Here is a 23,151-nt window from a genome sequence, read left to right on the forward strand (position 1 = left end):
AGTCCCCCTACTCTATTCTTGATCACAAGTTATCTGCCTAATCAATCAAGCCAGAAGTCATCCTAAACACTTCATCATTCTTCTCTCCCTTGTCCCCTACAGTCAGTCACCAAATTCTGAGGATTCTACCTCTACAATATTTCTGTCTGTCCGCTTTAAATCCATCCTCTGCACTCCACAAATCTGCCTGTTCCTGCCCACCAACTCCCTTCAAAATAAAGACTGAACCCTAGCAATATATGTAAAGCCCTCCGAGAGCTACCTATCCACACCTGCCTTCACTGCCGTCCGCCGCCTCCCCCTTTGATCCAGTGATAAGTGTCCTGCACAGGCTGCTGCATCCCGCTTCTCCTTCTCTTACTTCACATTCCCTCCTTTCAGCTGATTCTTATTCTCATCATTTACAGCTCAGCCCAAGTATCATACACCCCAATAAGTAACCACCCCCACACGCGCATGCCTGTATAAACCCGCGACTATCTATCCGTAGCTCTTAAAACATCGTATTAAAATAATCTGTTTATGCATCTTTGACTGCACTCGATTTTAAGAGAGCTGAAGGCAGAGATCTTATAACTCCAACCACCTGGCAAACATAACAGCGCAATCTCTGTTGACTTGAATTGTAATTTTTTTTCATTTCCCTCAAAGAGACTACAGATTGGAGAAAAAACTGTATCACCGAAACACAAAATCCTCACTGCAGTAATCAATTCTTGCTCACAAAAAGGTCTACAAATAAAACTAAAAAGATCCCTTCCTCATAAGATTTCCTTCCTCTTAACTGACCCCAAGCAATACTGGATGCCAACAATTATGGTTGCAAATAGTCTTGTGTGGACAAGATTACAACAATGATATAAGCATAATCTCAGTTGATAATTTGCTACAGAGGTCTTAACTACACAAATTTCTATCAACAACAAAATAGTAATATTGTATTCGAAGGATTCTTAACCAATTATCTAACGCTAACCTAATGTGTGTTCTTTCAAACAAATTTTTGCTGAATAAAAGAAAAGGGAAACAAAAGTGGGCCAAAAGATATAAAAAAGAAAACTATTTAAAAGACCACAAATCAAATTTTAAAGGCAACAGTTTTGAGTTTCCCCATAAAATATAGGTATATGTAAGCTATAAACTGGCTATATAAAGAAACTATAATTGCAAAGTTCTGGAGTAGGCTCCTGAGTGAGTTACTAGAGGAATAGCCCCTGGACTGGTAGGCATCAGTCCTGAATCTACCACGTAAGCTGTAACACTGATTAGACATTGATTAAGACATGTAATCATTCTAGCAATCATTTCGTTTCCTCAACAGCAAAAGAAGTTATTGAACATCGTATCTATGGAATTTACTACATGTAAATTTTACCTTAAAAAACATCTGTCAAAACAGGAGATGAGTCATTAATCTGAGCTGTTTTTATTCTTCTATCACATACAACTCATCCAGAAGCACTCAAATTAAGACAAACATTTACTACACGTTAAAAAGTCTTCGGATGGTTCCTCATTAAGGAAACAAAGACTAGATGACCCCTTTGGTCTCCTCTAGGTACTCGATTACAAACAGCAGCACTACTCAATTTACACTTGAGAAAGAAAATGCTGAAAAAAAATCACTGCCTTAGTTACACCCCATGACAAAAGTATCAGCATCTGTTTTCACTGTCTCTTCCAGTTGTATAATCTTAAATTAACAGGTTCAGATACTACAACTGTCCACTTTTATTCTCCACTACCTTCCCAAGCCCTTCATTAAAAGATTCTACAGAAGGAAGAGATTTCCTAGTCTCTCCCACTTATCATCCAACAAAAGTCAAAAGTCAACCAGAGCAGGAAGATTAAGAAGTATTATATGAATCATCAACTTCAATAGGGAGATTCTTTTCATTGAGCCCTTCCCAACAAAGTGTGTGACAAAGTGGTCTTTTTAGGTTATTATTACTTGATATGTAATTTTCTGTTTTAAAACTATATAACATTATAGAATTCTTCAGAAACTACTAAATAAAAAACATAATAAAAAGCTGAAAAACATGGGGAAATGTACAAAAAATAAAGGAGCTGCTGAGTTAGGTTGATAAAATTAAGACTCTTTAAAGTTTTCTTCAATCAACAACCAAACTTTTTAAAAAATGCTTTCTCTAAAACCATCATCAATTTTTCTACAGAAACAAAACATATGGGTTGTTCGATTATTGATGAGTAAATGCTCAATGAAAATATAAACTATTTTTTAAAATATTTATTTATTTTGGGCTGTGTTGGGTGTTCATCGTGGCACATAGGATCTTCCGCCACTGGATACAGGCTTAGTTACTGGCGGCAAGTGGGATCTTAGCTGCCCGACCAGGGATGGAGCCTGAGCCTCCTGCACTGGAAGGCAGACGCCTAACCATTGGACCACCAGGGAAGTTCCTGACCTGATTTTTTAAAGATGGCATTATTCAGTTTGTTGATCACTAAGGCACAGCCACTGACATATGTGTTTTAAAATACGACTGGGGCTTCCCTGGTGGTACAGTGGATAAGAATCTGCCTGCCAATGCAGGGGACACAGGTTCGATCCCTGGTCCAGGAAGGTTCCACATGCCACAGAGCAACTAAGCCCATGCGCCACAACTAGGGAGCCCGTGTGTCCCAACTACTAAAGCCCGTGCGTCTACAGCCACGTTCTGCACCCAGAGAAGCCATCACAGTAAAAGCCCAGGCACGTCAACAGCAACTGCAGAAAGCCCCGGCACAGCCACGAAGACCCAGCGCAACTGAAGCTGGGGAAAGAGGACAAGGTGATGAAAAGGGAAAATGATTTTTAAACTAACGCTATTTCAGGACCCCAACTTAAAACTTTGTATATACTCCGCAGAAATACCATTAGGGCAAAAATCAGTATTTGTTATGTACAAAATGAGACAGCATGTACTTCTGCTGAGGACAGACTGGTACTTCTTTCACCTAAGCTTTAAGGAATAGCAATTTGAAGACTGTTGTAATTTTAACTACCTGCAACATAACTTACACATGTTGTAAAAAGAGCATTCTATTACACAGCATGAAGAGAATTCATACCAATAAAACTTTACAACAAGATGTGCTCTTCTAGAAAAAATACAAAATTATGAATTCCTAAGAACTGAGTACTACAATACTCATGAGAAAAGCACATGGGAAATCTGTCACTCCAGTCTATTACTTTTCATCATATTTCTATCCTTTCTATGGAATATACATATATTCCAACATATATAATGTTTTAAATTTACTAGAGTTACCTGCATACATGCAAGTTACAATGCACTTACTGGATACACTAACAAAGAAAATTTTGAAGAGTTACAAAGTAAAGTCAATTTTGGCAAAATTTTCCTAAAAGTACTTTTTAAGTAGTTCTCACCAAAATTGTGCAAGGGGAGGGATACAACTATTTATACTTTTTTAATAAAAACTTCTATTTAAAGAAAGTTTTAAATTTGTATTCAACTTACACTCAGGTCAGTAGAAATATGAAACTCTCAGACCACAGTAATTTGATAATAAGGAAAGAATCAGTGAGATGCTAGCAAATATAAAAATTAGTTTTTAACTAAAAATCTTTGAGTACCTGAAATAATTTCCTACTATTCATATTACTACCTACCAAAGAAAAATTAATCCTTATGACTGAGATAAACTGAAGACAAAAAGTTAAAACTTCCCTGATGGCTCACCTGCCAATGCAGGAGATCCAGATTCAATTCCTGGTCTGGGAAGACCCCACATGCTGTGGGGCAGCTAAGCCCATGGGCCCCAACTACTGAGCCCGTCACCCAAGAGCCCAGGCTCCACAACGAGAGAAGCCACCACGATGAGAAGCCCATGGACCGCAACTAGAGAGTAGCCCCCGCTCACCCCAACTAGAAAAAGCCTGCATCTTGCAACAAGGGCCCAGCACAGTCAAAAATAATATAAATAATTTTAAAGTTTTAAGAAGAGTGAATTTTTATCAAAATTACTAGTCAAAGATGAGGTATGATCATAATTCTCTAAGGGAAATATACTCTTGTTTGCTACTACTAAAAAACAGGATAAAACAAAACGGGAAAGATGAAAGGCAGAAGGAGAAGAGGGTGGCAGAGGATGAGATGGTTAGACAGCATCACTGACTCAATGAACATGAATCTGAGCAAACTCCAGGAGACGGTAAAGGGCAGGTGAACACGGGTGCTGTGATCATGGGGTCGCAAAGAGCGGGCCACGACCTGGCAACCGAACAACAAATATTACAAATGAGGAGGGAAAGCATGAGAGTTTGCAGTGTGATTACATTTTTCAAACAATTTTTATCAGTACATCAGAAAACTAAAGGATAATATTTTATAATTACCTTATTTAACAAAATACACTAAAGCAGGTACTTGTAAGGTCAGTAAGAAGTTAATCATTTTCAACTCAACAGGATAATCATACGTATTTGGGGAACATCAGGAAGAAAGCCATTATTACTGAAACATATAATCATAGTTTTTCTCAACTGAAAAGATACTTACTGGTTCTGTATATTTTTAACAAATATTACGCTCTTTTAACAAAATGTATTTTAAATTTCTACTTAAACAGTAACTGGTCAACATGAGAAACTTAAAATGTCATGTTATGATACTAACAGATTCTTAATCTCCCTTTCTTATTTATTTTTAGCAATGGCTCTGCTTTTTTAGTTTTCAATTTCTCCATATAGAAGTATTTATTCCAAAGAAAATATTCTTCCTAAACCATATATAAGCCACTATTACTAAATATAATCCCAATTATTTCTGAAGTATTCAAATGCCTTCTACTAGTACAATTTTATGTTTCTTTAATCAAAGTAATAAACACATTTCCTTGTTCTATGATTATTATGCTATTATGAAAACCTGACTGCTAGAACCTCAAGTCAAAGCACAGTTGATGATTCATGTTTTATCTAGACAAACTTCCTTTTCTATAATTTCTCAAAATGAATACAGGAGAGCCTACAATTACCACAAAACATGGGGTCACTAATAGAGTTAAATGGTCTACTGTGACCTTATTTTAAAGTTATATTAAAGACTTTTTAATGTAAATGTTTTACAACACTAATTTTTTTCCAATGGTATTTTAGTGTTTTCCTCCATTCTTTTCTAAAAATACCATAATAAATGGGGGACCTGCAGATGAGGTAAATAAAAGGGCCAGCCAAATCTAAAATCCATGCTTGTCCTTAAGGTCTCACAATTCTTCTTGGGACCACACTTAGTCTCACTCATTACTGTCCGACTCATAAGATTTTCAAAAGACCCCTAGAAGCCCAAGTTTCTCACCATAACCCTACTTCCACCACGGCCTTCTTCCTTAATGTTCCTACACACCACACCTTTCCTGATCATAGCTCACTTCTATGTTCCATTGCCTCTGAATCCTTGACTGTTTGTGGTATCAGCAAATTTCTTTGATAACTAATCTGTGCTAATACTGTCAATAAAAGGCAATAGTTTATAAAGCATCTCTTCCAGAGATTTGTAATTTTAAACAAAACACTGTAGTAAGAATTCCATAACACAAAGGAGAGACACAAAGTTTGGCATTGGCTATTCTCAAGTTAAACCTCACAGTCAACCACAGCATCTAGCTTTGCAAGTAAAAGTTAATGTGGGCATACATCAGTAGTGAATGTATGTCTGGCATAGATATGTCATAGCAAATGTAAAGTGGAAACTAAAAGTTGGATGGATTCATCTTAAGTCCCACCTCTGTTAAATCTTCTCATCTTCAAAGAGCAAATGACCCCTGCAGTCAATCCAGTTAAAATGGTCAGGTAAGCACCCAAAAGAATTACTTAGAGCATATCATATACGAGGTCTTCTCAGCACACCTGGTATTTATGACTAAAGTGTCTTTTCTAGTTTATGCATTCACAACAATTTGGTAAATTACAAATATAGTTAGATACGGTTTATTCCCAATTCTGACAAACCACTTTTTTCTTTATCACATTAATCCAAAACTCTATGAATGAGGTAATCTTATACCAGGTCATTCAATCTGCAATTAATCCTATAGTTACAAGTCTGGAGTGTAGAACACCCTTTCTGAACAACAGATCGACGGTTTTTTTAAAAACCGGCCTTGGATGTATTCTGCGGTATAATAATCTCATGAAGAATCCTCTTGACCTAAAATCTCAAACATGGTATCAGCTAGATGAATTGAGGAAAGATAAAACACCCCTAATTCTGAATTTCTTAACCACGAAAAAAAGAGTAGCATTACTAGCTCAGATGGAATGTCCAAGAGATACTATGTAGAATACTATGAACATTATATTATAAACAAATATTAAAAACCGATTCTATTTGGTTTTTCTATGCAATCCTATTTAGAATTTCTGTACAGTTACAAGCCCACAAAGGTTAAGGACTACACCACTTAAGAACTTTCACAGCCTTTCAAACTATACTGAAAAGATTATTAAAAGAATTGAATGAATGAAGAGTAGAACAATTTGGAAGAGTTCTTGAAGACAAAGTCTACATACAATACACACTCACCTATCTGTAAAACAAACTTTATTTAAAACATTAATGCTTTATAAACTACAATAAAGGTCATTAAAGTGACCAGATAAAATCTACACTAGACCAATAATTTATTTTATATCCTTTTAAGTGACATATCTGGTCCTACTGTTTAAACAAACCGACTAAGCAACTATCCAATTGCCCTCACCTCCACTTCCCACCCCCTATTCTTTTTGCTTTGAAGGTAAGTATGAACTTCAACTGAATCCTAAAAGACTGCTTCACCTAGGAGCTACATTTTACCTTGACTTTCTTTATGACCTTGGGGGGAAATCTACCAAATGACAATTATAGTACCGTTTGTGTGTTCCTGCTTATTAATGAAATTCAATTCTAATATGCAAACAATAGTGAAATCTTTTAAACTGAACCTAGAGAGCTTAAAGCCTTTGAGTTACAAATATCAAATAATGGGTAATGTAAATCACATTTTTAAAATTTAATTTGACTAGTTAAAAAAATTACAAAGGCCCCAAATTCAACAAGATTGAAAAACAATTCTGAGAAACACCAACAGCCTCCTATTATTTCTCTTTAGAGACAACTGATTTGCAATGTGGAAAATAACAAGAAGGAATAAAAGTAGCTTTAACTAGCCATTTCCTTGCTTTGTAAGCATAACAGCTGGACAGCAAACGAAAACTTGGCAAAGAACGGGAAGACGGTATATAAAGAAACCTACAACCTGAAAATTACGAAGATAACCTATCTTTGAAGTCACTAATTGTATACATACGTTGGGCAGTAATCTTGGTATTGTCTTATTAGCATTGGAAAAGTAAATCCCTGCCTTGGAGGAACATCTAACTAAGTACATCTCAAGATCTTAGTGCAGTTTGCGAGCAGTATCTTGGTAGGTTTCCCTAAGGTACTCTAAAGTACTTAACATCCTTCATACATCCAGCCACCACAAGAGTGAGAAGTAAATAAACACGACTGACTTATGCAATTATTCATCACGGAATTCTAGTCAAGAGTGCAAAAGTAAGTATCTACACAGGCATTTACTACCCAAAGAAAGCGTAGAATGCTCCGTACAGTAAGATTCACCCTTAACTGGCCACTATAGAAACCAGAGGCCTTCACTCTGGATTTCAAAAAGTAACAATGTCAACTCCCCATTTTAACAGCAGACAAACAGTACTTCGTGAAATCTCTTCTTCCAGGTCCTCACAAGGTGAATCTAAAAACTGAGAGAGCGAGCAACGCCCCCTCTAAAGGCACCCTACCGTAAAGAATGAAATAACGAGAACATCAGACGGGTCCAGGTTAGATAAGCAGATCCAAGCCGATCCCCGGGAGGGACCACAGGTCTGGGGACTAGAGACGTGAGATCGGGGTGTGTGTGCGGGGGGAGCAAAGTGAAATCCAACCCCAGAAATCACAACACAGGCCGCAGCCTGAGAGCTGAAGCTGGCGGGAAGTGAGCTCCGCTCGGTCCCCGGGGGAGTGCAGAGGCGAGCGGCTCCACACCGCGGTCGGACGCGCGCCCACGGGGCATGCCTACCCAGGCGCCGGAGCCGCTGGCGAGCCCGGGCGCGAAGGGGAGGAGAGCCCGGCAGACGGCCCCGAAGAGGCGGCGGACTACGGCAGGGCGCAGCGGCAGCGTCTGGGCGAGGGGGATTACCTAACTGTGACGACAGAGAAGTGTCCCCGGGCTCCGGCGCCGGCCCCGGCTGAGCAGCGTGTGGTGTCTTTCCCGCTTCGCCCGCAGCAGCAACAGAACCAGCTCCTTCAGCCAGTCGCCATTTCCCGCCTACCGACCTGCGGCACCGCACGGACGGGGACCCGGATGGAACGCGGCTGCCCCGCGCAGGCGCCCTGCCTCCCCGCTCCCCCTCCCGCCGCGACCCCGCGCGCTGGGAGGGAAGGAATGCGGGCGGCTCCGGCGGAAAAAAAAAAAAAAAAAAAAAAAAAAACAGCCGGAAAAAAAAAAAAAAACACCCAAGAAACAACTTTACTTCCGTAAAGAGCGCTAGAGTTCCTGCGGCCGGAAGAAACTCAGGAGCCCGAGTTCCTGACGAAAACAGACGGCAGGGCCTCGGGGCCGGATGCAGCCACAAGGACAAAATCCGCCGGGCTCCGCCGGAGCGCGGGATGTTTGAGCGTGAGGGGCCTCCGTAGCGGCGGTCGCAGGGGGAGTAGGGAGTGGAGAGGCGGGGACCCGAGGACGGTTTCCCCCCGCGGCTAACGGAACCGCCTCAGCGCAGCGGGGGGCGCGCTCGGCTCGGGGGCGGGGCTCGGGCTGCGCCCCCTGGCGGCTGAGGCGCAGGCCCGGGCCGCGGCGGGCGGGGCCGGCCCGGCGCGCGGGGAGGCGGGGCGCGGACCGCTGCGGGGCCGCGTCCGGCCGGTCCCGGAAGGTCCTCTTTCCCGCGCGCCGCCTCGAGGGCGCAGCCGTCGTTCGGGGGTCACGTGAACCCACGCCTCGCGTGTCGGGCCATTCTGATAAAGGGCCTCCTCCTACCGCGGGCCCGGAGCAGAGGGCTGACAGACTCACGGCTGAGCGTGGACCCGTCCGGGGCGTCCAGTTCCAGTGGAGAGGCAGGAAACCGAGCGTGCTGGCGGGAGGAGCATGGTCTGTGCGTAAAACTCCGGGCCGCTCTCGTTATTCCGTCAAGAAGTATGTCCTGTAAACTCTGCATTTGTTAGCACCGTACCAGACGCAAGGGATGCGACGGGGAACAAGGCAGGCACTTCGAGAGTTCACAGTCTGTTGAAGAAGACCGACAAGGAAACAGAATTGAGATGCGTGGTGAAAAAATGACCACAATGAGTTCTTGACGGGTGTCGTAAGAGCACCGGGGAGACACGGGGTAGGAGGTCTGGAAAGGCTTTAAGACGACGTCTGAGTGACACGTGAAGAGCCGATGTAACGAAGGAAGAATACCTAAGTAAAGGAAACGAGATGGAAAAGTCCAAAGACGCGGTCGCATTGAGCACTTGGGGAGGTTGTTCTGTGCCACAGGGATACAGGAGTTGCCGGGAAGATGGTGAGAGGTAGGCGGAGAACCTTGTCAATCTGGTTGGTGCTGTTTCCAAGTGTGGAGCAGGTGGGTTGTCTTCTGAAAGCCTTAGATTCTACATATCATGTCTGTCAGAACTAAGGATTCATTTGGATCCTAAATCTTCCCGGTACCAGAATGCTCTGAATGCGACGTTTTTTGAGAGCGGTGATATACAGCGTGCAGAACTGGTAATACTCCACAATATAACAGATTCCTGAAAAACGAATTGAAAATCAACAAATAGTTGTTGATTATCTAGTGTGTACATGAAAAGCAACAGAATATAAGCAATTACCCCAATTGATTAATAAAATAACTATTACACCGAGTTAAAATTGGAAATATTTCTGAAACAATTTCAAGTAGTAATTATTTCATATTTTCACTCTTAAAACTTAAATATTGATACTATATGGTATTTACAAAGTTTTGTATATGCATTTTGATTCTCACAGCAGAGATAGGCAGGTGATATTAGTCCCTCCATTCTTTAGTTGAAAACACTGAAATTTTTTTTTAAAGCAAGGAAGAGAAAGGGAAAAACAGACACCATATCCAAAGATGATTGCAGTCAGCTAATAAGAAATACCATGAGGATCCAAGTACTCCTCCTACTCACTATACCATATCCTACTGTGTTCTGTGGCAGTATTACTATTGTTTAGATGTTAAGGTTAGAAAGGTTGATGGTAGTAAACCTAAATACTTTTGCAATTTATTTAACAATCAGTTTTATAATTTATTTGTTAACTTTTGTTAACATTTCAACATCATTTACATACAGTAGTCTCTTTTTACTGGCCCTTTTTCTGGAATATCTAAAGATCAAATGAGATTATGGTGTTTTTCTTTCTCCTTAAGTGGTACTTGTCAATGTCATTAAGCTTCAATACCAATACTGTTGAAGATTTTAGAATAAAAGTTTAAAATTTTGGACTTTTAAAAAATGTGAAGTATATTTAGATGCAAAGCATTAGCCACGGGAAAAAATGGAGAAAGCCAGTGGCGTGTATACTGTTTAAACTCGTCAAAACTATGTTATATGAAAACATTAATAAACTGACATGTTCACTAAGTTATGTAATACAAGTCTCTTGAATCTTCAACAGAGTCTTTCAGTAGATCCCTTATTCCAGAGTTTATGGAATATATATTTACCTTTTTAAAATGTGTGTGTTTGGCTGCATTGCATCTTAGTTGCAGCACATGGAATCTTTGTTGCATCACACAGGAGCTTTCACTGCTGCGACAGACTCTCCAGCCTGCGTTGTGCCACGCAGGTTCAGTCGTTGAGGCGCTTGGGTTAGGTGATCAACGTGCATGCAGGATCTTTGTTCCTTGACCAGGAATTGAACCCATGTCCCCTGCATCAGTAAGCGGATTCTTAACCACCAAGGTTAAGACTTCCTTGGACCACCAAGGAAGTCTTGAGCTATACATTTTAAGCCCCCTTAAGTGTGAGTGTATAACAGTAAATTTTATGATTTTTACTACAAGGAGCTAAAAACATATGTCCACACAAATACCTGCTCACAAATGTTTATACTAGCTTTATTCATAATTGCCAAAACTTGGGGCAACCTAGATGTCCTTCAGTAGGTAAATGTATAAAAAAAGCTGTGGTACATCCATAAAATGGAATCAAGCCATGAAAAGATACATGCTTAGTTGCTCAGTCTTGTCTGACTCTTTGTGACACCATGCACTGTAGCCCACCAAGCTCCTCGGGCCATGAGGATTCTCCAGGCTACAATACTGGAGTGGTTTGCCATGCCCTCCTCCAGGGGATCTTCCCAACCCAGCAATCAAACCCAGGTCTACCGCATTGTAGGTGAATTCTTACCATCTGAGCCACCGGGGAATCCCTGAAAAGGTTTCAGTTCAGTTAAGTCGTGTCCGACTCCTTGCGACCCCATGGACTGCAGCACGCCAGGCCTCCCTGTCCATCACCAACTCCTGGAGTTCACTCAAACTCATGTCCATTGAGTCGGTGATGCCATCCAACCATCTCATCCTCTGTCATCCCCTTCTCCTCCCGCCTTCAATCTTTCCCAGCATCACAGTCTTTTCAAATGAGTCAGCCCTTCACATCAGGCCAAAGTACTGAAGTTTCAGCTTCAACATCAGTCCTTCCAATGAACGTTCAGGACTGATCTCCTTTAGGATGGACTGGTTGGATCTCCTTGCAGTCCAAGGGACTCTCAAGAGTCTTCTCCAACACCAGAGTTCAAAAGCATCAATTCTTCGGCGCTCAGCTTTATGGTCCAACTCTCACATCCATACGTGACTACTGGAAAAACCATAGCCTTGACTAGATGGACCTTTGTTGGCAAAGTAATGTCTCAGCTTTTGAATATGCTATCTAGGTTGGTCATAACTTTCCTTCCAAGGAGTAAGCGTCTTAATGTCATGGCTGCAGTCACCTTCTGCAGTGATTTTGGAGCCCAAGAAAATAAAGTCTGCCACTGTTTCCCCATCTATTTGCCATGAAGTTATGGGACCAGATGCCAGGACCTTTGTTTTCTGAATGTTGAGCTTTAAGCCAACTTTTTCACTCTTCTCTTTCACTTTCATCAAGAGGCTGTTTAGTTCTTCACTATCTGCCATAAGGGTGGTGTCATCTGCATATCTGAGGTTATTAATATTTCTCCTGGCAATCTTGATTCCAGCTTGTGCTTCTTCCAGCCCAGCGTTTCTCATGATGTACTCTGCATATAAGTTAAAGAAGCACGGTGACAATATATAGCCTTAACGTACTCCTTTTCCTATTTGGAACCAGTCTGTTGTTCCATGTCCAGTTCTAACTTGCTTCCTGACCTGCATACAGATTTCTCAAGAGGCAGGTCAGGTGGTCCGGTATTCCCATCTCTTTCAGAATTTTCCACAGTTTATTGTGATCCACACAGTCAAAGGCTTTGGTGTAGTCAATAAAACAGAAATAGACGTTTTTCTGGAACTTTCTTGCTTTTTCGATGATCCAGTCAGTGGATATACCTGGAAAGGTTTGGGGGAATCTTAATGCATATTACTAAGTTAAAGAAACCAATCTGAAAAGGCTATATACTGTATGATTCCAATTATATGACATTACGGAAAACTCAAAACTTTGGAGACAGTAAAAAAGATATGTGATTTCCAGGAGTTTAGGGGTAAGGGAAGAATAAGTGCAACATAGGAATTTTTAGAGCTGTGAGTTTATTCTATATGATACTATAGTTGTGATTACATATCATTATACATTCGTCCAAACTCAGAATTTACAATACAAAGTGCGAATCCTAACATAAACTAAGGACTTTAGTTAATAATTATGTGTCAGTGTTGGTTTATCAATTGCAACAATTCTACACTGGTTCAGGGTGTTGATGGTGAGGAAAACTGTGTGTGTGTGTCTATGTATGTGTGTAGGAATAGGGTATATTGGGTCTCTGCTATGTTGTATTCAATTTTGCTATTGACCTGAAAGTTCCCTAAAAAGTAAAGTCTACTGTAAGTATGCTTGGGCATGAATACATAGATACACTCATTCAACTCTAAGTTTTATAAACTCTAAATACCAATCAAATATTTCCAGTGACAATTTAGTGTCCAAAACAAGATGTACTGTGAGTTTAAAATATACACTAGATTTCAGATTTAGTACAAAAGAATATAAAACATCTCAACATTCTCTACTGATTACATGTTGAAATGGTAATATTTTTGACATATTGGTTAAATATCAGAGTTTCACTTTTTTTTTTTTTTTTGACAGCTCCATGCAGCTTGTGGGATCTTAAGTTTCCTGACCAGGGATCAAACCTGGGCCCTTGGCAGTGAAGGCATGGAGTCCTAACCACTGCCAGGGAATTCCCTCAATTTTTTAAAGGAGGCTACTAGAAAATCTTTAAGTTACACAGGTAGCTTGCATTATATTTCTATTAAATAGTGTTGCACAGGATATTCACAGGGCTTGTTCTCACACTGCATCTTCAGAAAGGCCCTCCCTGGTTATCCTATTTGAAATAGCACTCTTCCATCAACATTTATTTATTCAGATCTAATTTTTCTCATAGCATTTATCACTGAGTATAGAAAATAGTTATTCCTCTGCCATGCAAGTTCCACGAAGGCACCAGCTATCGCTGTTGTATCCCTAGTACTCAAAACAGTTCTCTACTCAGGAAGGAGTTGAAAGAACGATCCGTGTTCTTTCATGATGGATTCTTTAGGCTTATGTGTTAAGGAGTGGGGTGGACAGCATCTTGAGGACTTAATAAACATTTGAAGAATGAATTCCAAATTCACATTTCAGGGTCTCAGCATTTCAGCCCTCCATTTCCAAATACAGAAAACTACATTTGTATGTCTTCAAGTTCATTCTGCTGCCACCTCCGATCTGCTATTTAACCTATCCAGTGATTTTTCATTTCAGTTATTGCACTTTGCAATTCTAGAATTCTCATTAGGTGTTTATTTAAACGTATTTATTTTTAATTTGAGGATAATCGCTTTACATTATTGTGTTGGCTTCTGCCCACATGAATCACCACGGGTATAATACACTGTTGCCTCCTTCCTGAGCCTCTGTCCCACCTCCCAGCCCACTCCACCCTTCTAGGTTGTCACGGAGTACCAGGCTGAACTCCGTATCACAGAGCAAGTCTCCACTGGCTCTCTAATATTACATATGGTAATGCGCATGTTTCCATGATACTCACTGCGTTCATCCCACCCTCTCCTTCTTGCCCTGTGTCCACAAGTCTGGTCTCTGTCTGCCGTCTCCAACGCTGCCCTGCAGATAGGTTCATCAGTGCCATCTTTCTAGATTCCATATATATGCGTTAATATACAATAGTTTTTCCCTTTCCGACTTCACTCTGTAATAGGCTCTATCATTAGGTTTTTATAGCTTTTGTTTCTGTGCTAAGATTCCCTGTTCACTCATATTTTCATTTAATCTTTGAACATATTTTTAACACCTGCATTAGCAAATAACAATATAACAACAGTAAAAGAGGCCATCTCAATTTTTCTAACTATGGATCACAATTTCTTTTGTCTTTGTATATACAGTAATTTTTTAAATTGAATACTGAGTACTGTGTATCTCTTGTAGAGATTCTGAATTCTGTTATCTCCTGAAAATTGATGATTCTTACTCTAGCCAGTACTTCAGTTCCTGGGTGGTCACCTTAAACTAGTGTAGGCTTGGCTTTATGCTTCATTAGTTCATATCTGTGGAAAGCAAGGAGGACTCAGGTCTCCACACTCTGACTCCCCTGCCAGTCGAGTCAGAGCATGTTAGGGCCGTCTGCAGTAGGTTTTACTCCGGGGTATGGTCTTCATACTCCTGAAGTACAGTCTTTCTAGTGTTTTAGCTGCTACACTGTTGTTAAGGAGCGTTCCACCTTCGGAGGCCCCGACCCCCAGGGTCCCTCAGCACTGTTTTTCTGCCAGCACTGCTTGACCTGGGGATCTCTGTTCCGTTCTCATCGCTGTCGCAACTGCTGTTCGGTTCAGTATCCGGTGGTCTTGCTGTGGTTATATACCCTGTCCTCAGGCATGGACTTGTGGGGACCCCTTTATGGATTTCTGAGGCCACCTCTCTAAATAGCTTCCTTCTCTGACGCCCCACCCCACAGATTCCAGCATCTCAGCTGCTCCCCACGTGATCTCCACCTTGGCTTGCACTCCAGCCTCTTTACACCTCAGGGAGCAGGGTGACTGTGGGGCTCAGCTGCTCAAGTTTCTCCTCTCTGAGAAGTTTCAGTTTTGTGCTACCTGAAAACAGGTGCTTAATGTATCAATATCTTGTCCAATTTTATAGTTGCTACTAATCCAGGAGGGCTAGGTAAGTTACTAAATCATAGCCAGAAGCAGAAGTCGGCCTTCCCTCAGAGTTTTTGCTGTGGATCTAAGGAAGGAGGAGCAGCGTCTCTCAGGGGGCAGAACTAAGAAACCCTGGCCTGCTGGAAACCTTGGCTGGAGCTTTGGGGTGGAGCTGGCCTGAGAGAATGACGAGCAAGTGGAGAGCAGCAGCAATGAGAGTGGACAAGCAGAGCGGCCAGCATCCGAGTCCCCGTTCTGTTGTCCTCAAGTCCAGGAGGCGTTTACCCTGTATGCATTTCCCCCCTCCAGCCCCGTCTTTTTTTCTGGGATAGTTGGTTTAATTTTCATCTAGAACCCTTAGTGAGGGGTATCTTTTAAAAGCAGTTAGATGTAGTCCAATTAGAATTGAATGTTAATGGCCCACATGTGATGTTAGGACTCAATAACCTAAACTCTGAAAATGAATTCATGTCACATTGTCTTATTGGAGCATATGGTAAAATATGTGAGAGACGTTTCCAAGGTCAGCCATTGTGGGAAGTGACTGCCTCATAAATATGTTGGGTTGTTTTTTTTTTTTTAATTCTCTACTCTCATATTCTAGCAAATTTCATTATAAGATGATACAAATGAGAAGTCAAAAAAGCATATAATCTTAAGACTTTTAAATAAAGAGATATGTTTGAGAAATGACTTTGCAGTCATATTCACATTTTCTCTGGAACCATTTTTTTCATGTATATTTTATATCTGCATTTTCTCTTTATTGGGACAGTAGCAAATAACCCCGGAGAAGGCAATGGCACCCCCACTCCAGTACTCTTGCCTGGAAAATCCCATGGATGGAGAAGCCTGGAAGGCTGCAGTCCACGGGGTCACTAAGAGTCGGACACGACTGGGCGACTTCACTTTCACTTTCCACTTTCATGCATTGGAGAAGGAAATGGCAACCCACTCCAGTGTTCTTGCCTAGAGAATCCCAGGGATGAGGGAGCCTGGTGGGCTGCCGTCTCTGGGGTCGCATAGAGCCGGACACGACCGAAGCGACTTAGCAGCAGCAGCAGCAGCAGCAAATAACCCGAACTTATGCGGTTCTCCCTATCTTACCCCTTCTATACTACTTTTAGCCTCATTTCTATTATCCTTGCTCATGAGACTCTAGCCTCACAACTACACTGTTTCAGTTACATGAAAATCTGATTATCTGGAACTTTATAGGCCTTGGAACTTTTTGTTTAATTTATAATGGAATTAATGTGTTGTATATGAATAAGAATCAGAAAAATAGGAAAACAAGTTTAATTTTTAATTTATTAGAACCCAGTAAGTGATGATTTTAAAAGCAGAGTTTCCATCAAATTAACACTGAATTCAGGGCAAAAATACATTTAAAAAACATAAACTGTAAGGCAGAAGTAAAACATTATAAAACCAGGATGTCTAATACAGACTGTAGAATGTCAGAATTTTAAGAGATTCACATAGTATTTTATAGCACTAAAATGTTAATACAGTCAGAAATATTATCAATTGATCCAATATTTCTCAGTTTATAAAACGTCTAGACTGCTGATTGAAGACGCTTTGCTGTGTGAGTAACAGCCACCATACGACCAAGTGACTGTTTCTATGACAAAGGAGCTAAGGCAGGAAGGTTCACGGTTTTCATTTGTGAAGGTTTTACAGTGTTTAAATATAAAGTGTTACTAGGAATATGTTTCAGATTCATCTTCCCACCCTAGCTTCCAAAAGGTACACATCACTTCCCTTTAATTCCATTTTAAAAAATGCTGTAAACTATCATTATAGGCCTGACTCTACTCACAGCAAAAGCATGAATTACTTACTTTGATAGGGTAGAAAAAACAATTTTAGTAAATCACTACATCTTTTCTTGGTTGCTAAATAATTTTAAACAGAGATCTAATAATTTTTACACCTCCAATAAGTGAACAACCTTTTTTTTTTAACCTCTGTAAGTTTGGATTTTGACTAGAACCTGAGTTATAGGGGGTAAAAGAAAAGCATCTCACATTCACGTGCAATTAACAGTAGCCCTTCTGAAAAACAGTTAAGTTTAAATTCTCATGATCAAAACCTTTTATTTAGGGGGTGGGGGATAAGATTTAAAAGTGCTTTCAATCAGAAAATAAGGATTAGCTAGCTTACATATTCTACTGAAGGGTGTCAAAAAAGACAAATGCATTTAAAATAATTTTTAAGTCTAGCAAATATGAGGTTTATGGGCTCTTAACTAACATATTAAGTAGATAGAAAGATTCTTCATCTTCATTACAAACTTTTCAGCTATTTTAATAAAACGGCTGTAGACCTCACTGTACTTCTGTTTATCTGTGCATTAATAAAAACCTGTTAAAACTGCTTATTTAATACTTCTGAAAAAGTCTAGTCAAATAAGGTCACTAAAACTACCAGAGAAGCTTTGAAATACTGACTGAAAATTCCTTTCAAGGTTGATTTAGCCTCTTTCGGAATCTGGCATTTAAATCATTAATATCTTCACCAACTTTAACTCTGAAAATATAAAAATTTTAGCCAGTAACAGTTATAGTTAAACAGTATTGATATTATGTGAAAAAATAAAAATAGAAAATAGATCATCAATCATGCATTTCACAATTTCATGAAGTAAGGTAAGTATAGCTCATAAATACTGTTGCGTCTTTGCAGGTTTTCTCCGCTCACATCAGGCCTCAGCTGAGAGCTTGTCCACCACACGCACTGGCACTCACGTGGAGTAGGAACAGGAGGGCTGATTTTGCACGTTGCTGCCCAGGGTTTGGCTTCAGGTGTCCCTCTCTTTTATGAAACTATTCTAGGTATAACTCCTTGAACAGCGTGAGTAAAGAGTGGACAGAACAGAACACCTGTTGGGCTAACAAGAATGTATTCGTGTATAAAAAGTTTTTCAGCTGAATAATCGTTCTCACTGTGGTTCTGCTATGTGCAACATATAAACTGTACAACCATTTTTCCTGTTTGTCTATTTGTGGAAAGAATTAGGCTCAATAAAATGTAAAATATACATTAGTTTGCTTTAAATGCAAAGATTAAAGTTTTTCTTACTTTGTTTTTGGCTCAACTGTAACATAACCCCAGAAGTCTCTGCTTTAATAATACAATATGAAAAGTTCACATATGTACATGGGTACATTCTTTCATTTAAATTTTTCCTTAAATCTATCTCACTGTATCTTTACAACTGATACAACTGATCTTTACAACAAAAGTCAAAATTGACAAAGTAGAAATGATTCCATTTTACAGCACTTTAGGTTATCTGAAGTTTTCCTTCACGGCTTAAAGGGCATCGTTGAAACGTTGCTTTCCATAGTCTGCAGGATCCATTTGAAGTTCTCGTTCTTCATCGTCTATAAGGAAAATAATCAGGTATCAAGAATATTATTTTTAAAATCACTTGCAAAAATCCAATCAAATAATATCTTTTTTTTCCCTTCAGCTTACTCCTTATCTTACACCTGGAAATAGTGTTCTGTTTCTTAAGATGCTTGGTTAATGAGTGAAAAGTCTGTAACTGTCTTAGAAGATCACTTAATTTTAACAAATCTTTTGATGATAGAGAAGAAAAAAGCAAAGGACGGGAAGAAAGGAAGGGAAAAGAGGGGAAGGGGACAGAGAGAAAGGAAGAAAGAAAGATGGGGAAAGAAGAAAGAGGATGAAAGAAAGAAGCAGAGCTAGACAGTGAGCAAAGCTGTAGGGTCCCGTAAGCACTGAGGAGTTGATCCTTCTATATGGATGTATTATTCCTATGTAGATGGAAGTCAGTCCTTTAACGCTTTGATGGAAATTGTTCTTTATACATTTTCATACCTTTAAAAAACAAACATTTTTTCTAATAATACAATTAATCCATAACCATCATGTAAAAATTAGAAAATAAAAGGAAAATTAAAGTTACTCATAACCCCCATATTTAATATTTTAGTGAATTTCTTTGCTCTTCTGCAAATAGCTTACCAGCAACTTGCAAAATGGAGTATATTAACTAAAAAAAAACTTTTCTTGACCAAAAAAGAGAGAAAAAACTATTATACAATATCACTAGACACTAACATCCTCAAAGTCACTTTTAGTAGCTATATTAAACGACTTCATATAGTGCTTCAGAGTTTGACTTATTTGGCTATTGTCAGGTTTTTCTAGGTCCTTGGCTATCACCTATCACGTCACTACTCTCAGCTTAACTAGCAATAACAATTCTTCCTTCTAGTTTTACAGTTATTTCTATCTTCAGGTTTTGAAATAAGACTGCTCAGAGTATTAAAATTAGTATTTTAATTAGAGCTTAAGAGGCTCTATATTTTTTAGTACATGGTTTTTAATGACATCTTTTGGCTCCTCCACAGCCTTAAAAATAACTTTCATTACCTTTTGGTTCAGTTACAATTACCCAATAGGTTAGTTTTTGACAGACTGAAAGTATTACTATCATAACTGGGAAATACAAATTTAAAGAAGGTTATATGTTGGATTCCAAATTCATATGTACACTGTAGCTGTCTCCACTCTGTTCTTTGCGGTTTGATAGTCCCTCTCCTCTCAGCTTCTCCAGCATCGTGTGTGGCGACGTTTTGCTCCGGAAGGATGCCCTGTGGCGTAGGTGCTGTGCATGTAATGTGCCAAGTAGTGTACCAAGCAGTGACTGCTCGGTCGTGTCCCGCTCTGCGACCCCATGCACTGCAGCCCCCCAGGCGCCTCTGTCCATGGGATTCTCCAGGCAAGAATACTGGAGTGGGGTGCCATTTCCTGCTCCCCAAGTAGTGTATGTACTATGTATTAACTTTCCATAATGACATGTTCTTATTTCTTCTTTACAGTTAGTCATTAACAATGCCAAACAAACCAACTTTCTCTCACCCTTCAATAACTTTCCGGTTAAATTTATAGAAATTCTCTTTTAGAAGTGTAAATTGATCTCATATTTTTAATACTGTAATTCAATAGAAATGATAACCCCAAATCTGTTATTTGCAAAGGCTGAAATTATATCCATAGTCACATTTGTATTTTAAAAATATACTAATCACTCTTATTAAAGAACTCTTTGTACTTTAAGAAATTATCTTGGTTTTGAAAGGGAAATAATCACAGGCACCTCTATGGAAAGCTCTCCTTAGGATCCATGTTATGGGAACTCGCTATGTGGCTATAAACACATCTTTCAGGACTTTAGTAACTAGACGAAGACAATCACCACAGAGCAGTGGGAAAAGCTACTCTATAAAGGAGAATTTCTAGCAAATTAACAGGAAAATTGTGACAAGGAAAAATGAGATTACCTTTGAGACTTTAAAATAAATAATTGTAAAGAGAAAACAAGAGCAAAGTTATGGGAATAGAAAAACTGAATTCTAGTCCTGGCTGAGGCATTTAACAAACTTGATCTTGTTCCTAAACCTCTTTAGACTTCTAATTACCTTCTTGGTAGAATAGGGATAACAACTATTTTTCCTACTTCAAAGTATATTAATGGATAGGAAGGCAGTCTTTACTTCTGAAAGTCCTGTGTAAACTTAAGGAGGAATCTGTTGGTTTTACCAATTTATGCTTTACAGCAAATTTTAATATGGTGTCTTCACACTGCTTTTCATAGTACTTCTGCTTGCCTTTTTCTTACACCGCGCTATCATCTACATGAACTAGAGTCCACTCCCAGTGTAGCTGTTCTAACCAGAATTCAAGTTCTACCAACAACTTCTTTGCATTTATCTATAAATACAACGAAATTACCTAACCAAATCTGATATAGGAGAACAGCCACTACATATAATTATATGGTCTAATATTTTATTTCATTTTATAAAGCAGCAAAATCTGTAAATAACTCAGCAACATAAAATGATTATTAAATATAAAGATATTTATAATTTATCAAATAATTTCTAAACTCGCTCTTGAGTCAAGAAAGGACCACCTCCAAAAAGCAAGCTCTACCAAGCAAGAATGCCTTGGGGAAGTAGGCAGTGAGGCTCCATTAAAATGTACAGGTTAATGCACAGGCCAAAGGGCAATTATCCTGTAAAGCATGCAAACCAGGGGAAAAAATTCTGTAATTGCTTTATTTTTTTTTAATTATTTTATTCAACAAACACTTATATAGTACTTACAGTATGAAAGATCCTATTCTAAGTGCTGAATAAATATTTAAATCATATAATCCACATAACAATTGTTGAGTTATGTAACTATATTTATCCCTGTTTTACAGTTGAGGATTGAGGCACAGAAGTATAGGTAATTCACAAGGTCACACAGCTAGTAAGTGGTGGAGCTGCGATTCAGAAGAAGTCTGGCTCCAGAATCCAGGGATTTGGGCCCTATGCTAGACTCCCCTCCATGGATTATACTCAGTGATATGCACTCCATATTCTATTTGGCAAACATGGAGCTTCTATAGGGTTAAAGATAAGAGTACAGGGAATTTGTAAACATCCATATCCTTATTATAATAAAAAATGACTTAAAAAAAAAAGATACATCCATCAGATGTGTAGTGTTTCCAGATTTCATCTTTTAGTTAACTTTTTCAGTGTTGTTTCATTGGGAAAAAATGTTTATAGCAATGTAAATTAAAAAATATTTCTCTCAGTCAGGATGCTTCAGGAAACCAGGAATTAAAAATCAAACCAGGACTGTAAATACAGGAAAAACAGGCTGCACTTAATTCTGCAGGAAACACTGCAGGCAGGACTGACCCAAATGACCAACGTGCATAAACAGGCATCAGTGAGAAATCTGGACTTAGTGAACGTGAAGGCCGTTCAGTCGTGTCCGACTCTTTGCGACCCCCATGGACTATACAGTCCATGGAATTCTCCAGGCCAGAATACTGGAGTGGGTAGCCGTTCCCTTCTCCAGGGGTCTTTCCAACCAAGGGATCGAACCCAGGTCTCCTGCACTGCAGGCGGATTCTTTACCAGTTGAGCCACAAGGGAAGCCCAAGAATACTGGCGTGGGTAGCCTATCCCTTCTCCAGGGAATCTTCCCAATCCAGGGATCAAACCCAGGTCTCCTGCACTGCAGGATAATTCTTTACCAGCTGAGCTAGAGATGCTGTCAAAGCCTGCATTTCATAATTAAGAATTTCAGAGACCAAAGTCGGTGTCCTTAGCTGAAGCTAGAACCTCAGTCCCACAGGTAGAATCTCTAATACAAGGGACCCAACAACAGCTTGAGGAAAAACAAAACAAAAAAACCCTGCTCCTAATCCTGTGGAGAATAGAGCAGACCCCTATGGACTCTGTGGGAGAGGGAGAGGGTGGGATGATTTGGGAGAATGGCATTGAAACATGTATAATATCATATATGAAATGAATCGCCAGTCCGGGTTTGATGCATGATACAGGATGCTCCGGGCTGGTGCACTGGGATGACCCAGAGGGATGGTACGGGGAGGGAGGTGGGAGGGGGGGTTTAGGATGGGGAACACGTGTACACCCATGGCGGATTCATGTTGATGTATGGCAAAACCAATACAATATTATAAAGTAAAAATAAATAAATAAAGCTAATCAAAAAAAAAAAAAAAAAAAGAAGAAGTGGCAGATGGAAGGAATCAGGAACTTTAACATTGAGGAGCACCACATCTGCTCTGGAACACCTACTTCTAGAAATAAACTTCCATGAAGTCAAAAAAAAATCAAGTGCAAGCTTCAATTTGTGACATCTCTGCCTGCAGAGTTTTGGTGGCCGCACAGTTTCCACTT

General features: G+C 39.7%; 2 protein-coding genes across 7 annotated transcripts in view; both read right to left on the reverse strand.

Annotated features, from left to right (window-relative positions):
- CTDSPL2 (CTD small phosphatase like 2) overlaps positions 1–8,813 on the reverse strand; it is a 76,313-nt gene extending 67,500 nt beyond the window's left edge. For 2 of the 5 annotated variants that reach the window (XM_006075886.4, XR_006542569.2), the window contains exon 1: positions 8,215–8,809. The gene's annotated coding sequence lies outside the window, so the exon portion shown is untranslated. Of the gene's footprint in view, positions 1–8,094; positions 8,118–8,214 lie in introns of those variants that run through there. The other 3 variants (XM_006075888.4, XM_006075887.4, XM_025295078.3) reach the window with 3 other exon arrangements.
- A 7,883-nt stretch (positions 8,814–16,696) lies between these two features.
- GOLM2 (golgi membrane protein 2) overlaps positions 16,697–23,151 on the reverse strand; it is an 85,902-nt gene continuing 79,447 nt past the window's right edge. For both annotated transcript variants that reach the window (XM_006075885.4, XM_006075884.4), the window contains one exon: positions 16,697–18,795. In XM_006075885.4, coding sequence (XP_006075947.1) covers positions 18,725–18,795 — 71 coding nt within the window. In that variant the 3' untranslated portion in view covers positions 16,697–18,724. The remainder of the gene's footprint in view (positions 18,796–23,151) is intronic.

This window comes from Bubalus bubalis, chromosome 11, assembly GCF_019923935.1.
Source record: "Bubalus bubalis isolate 160015118507 breed Murrah chromosome 11, NDDB_SH_1, whole genome shotgun sequence".
In the NCBI taxonomy this organism is placed as follows: Eukaryota; Metazoa; Chordata; class Mammalia; order Artiodactyla; family Bovidae; genus Bubalus; species Bubalus bubalis.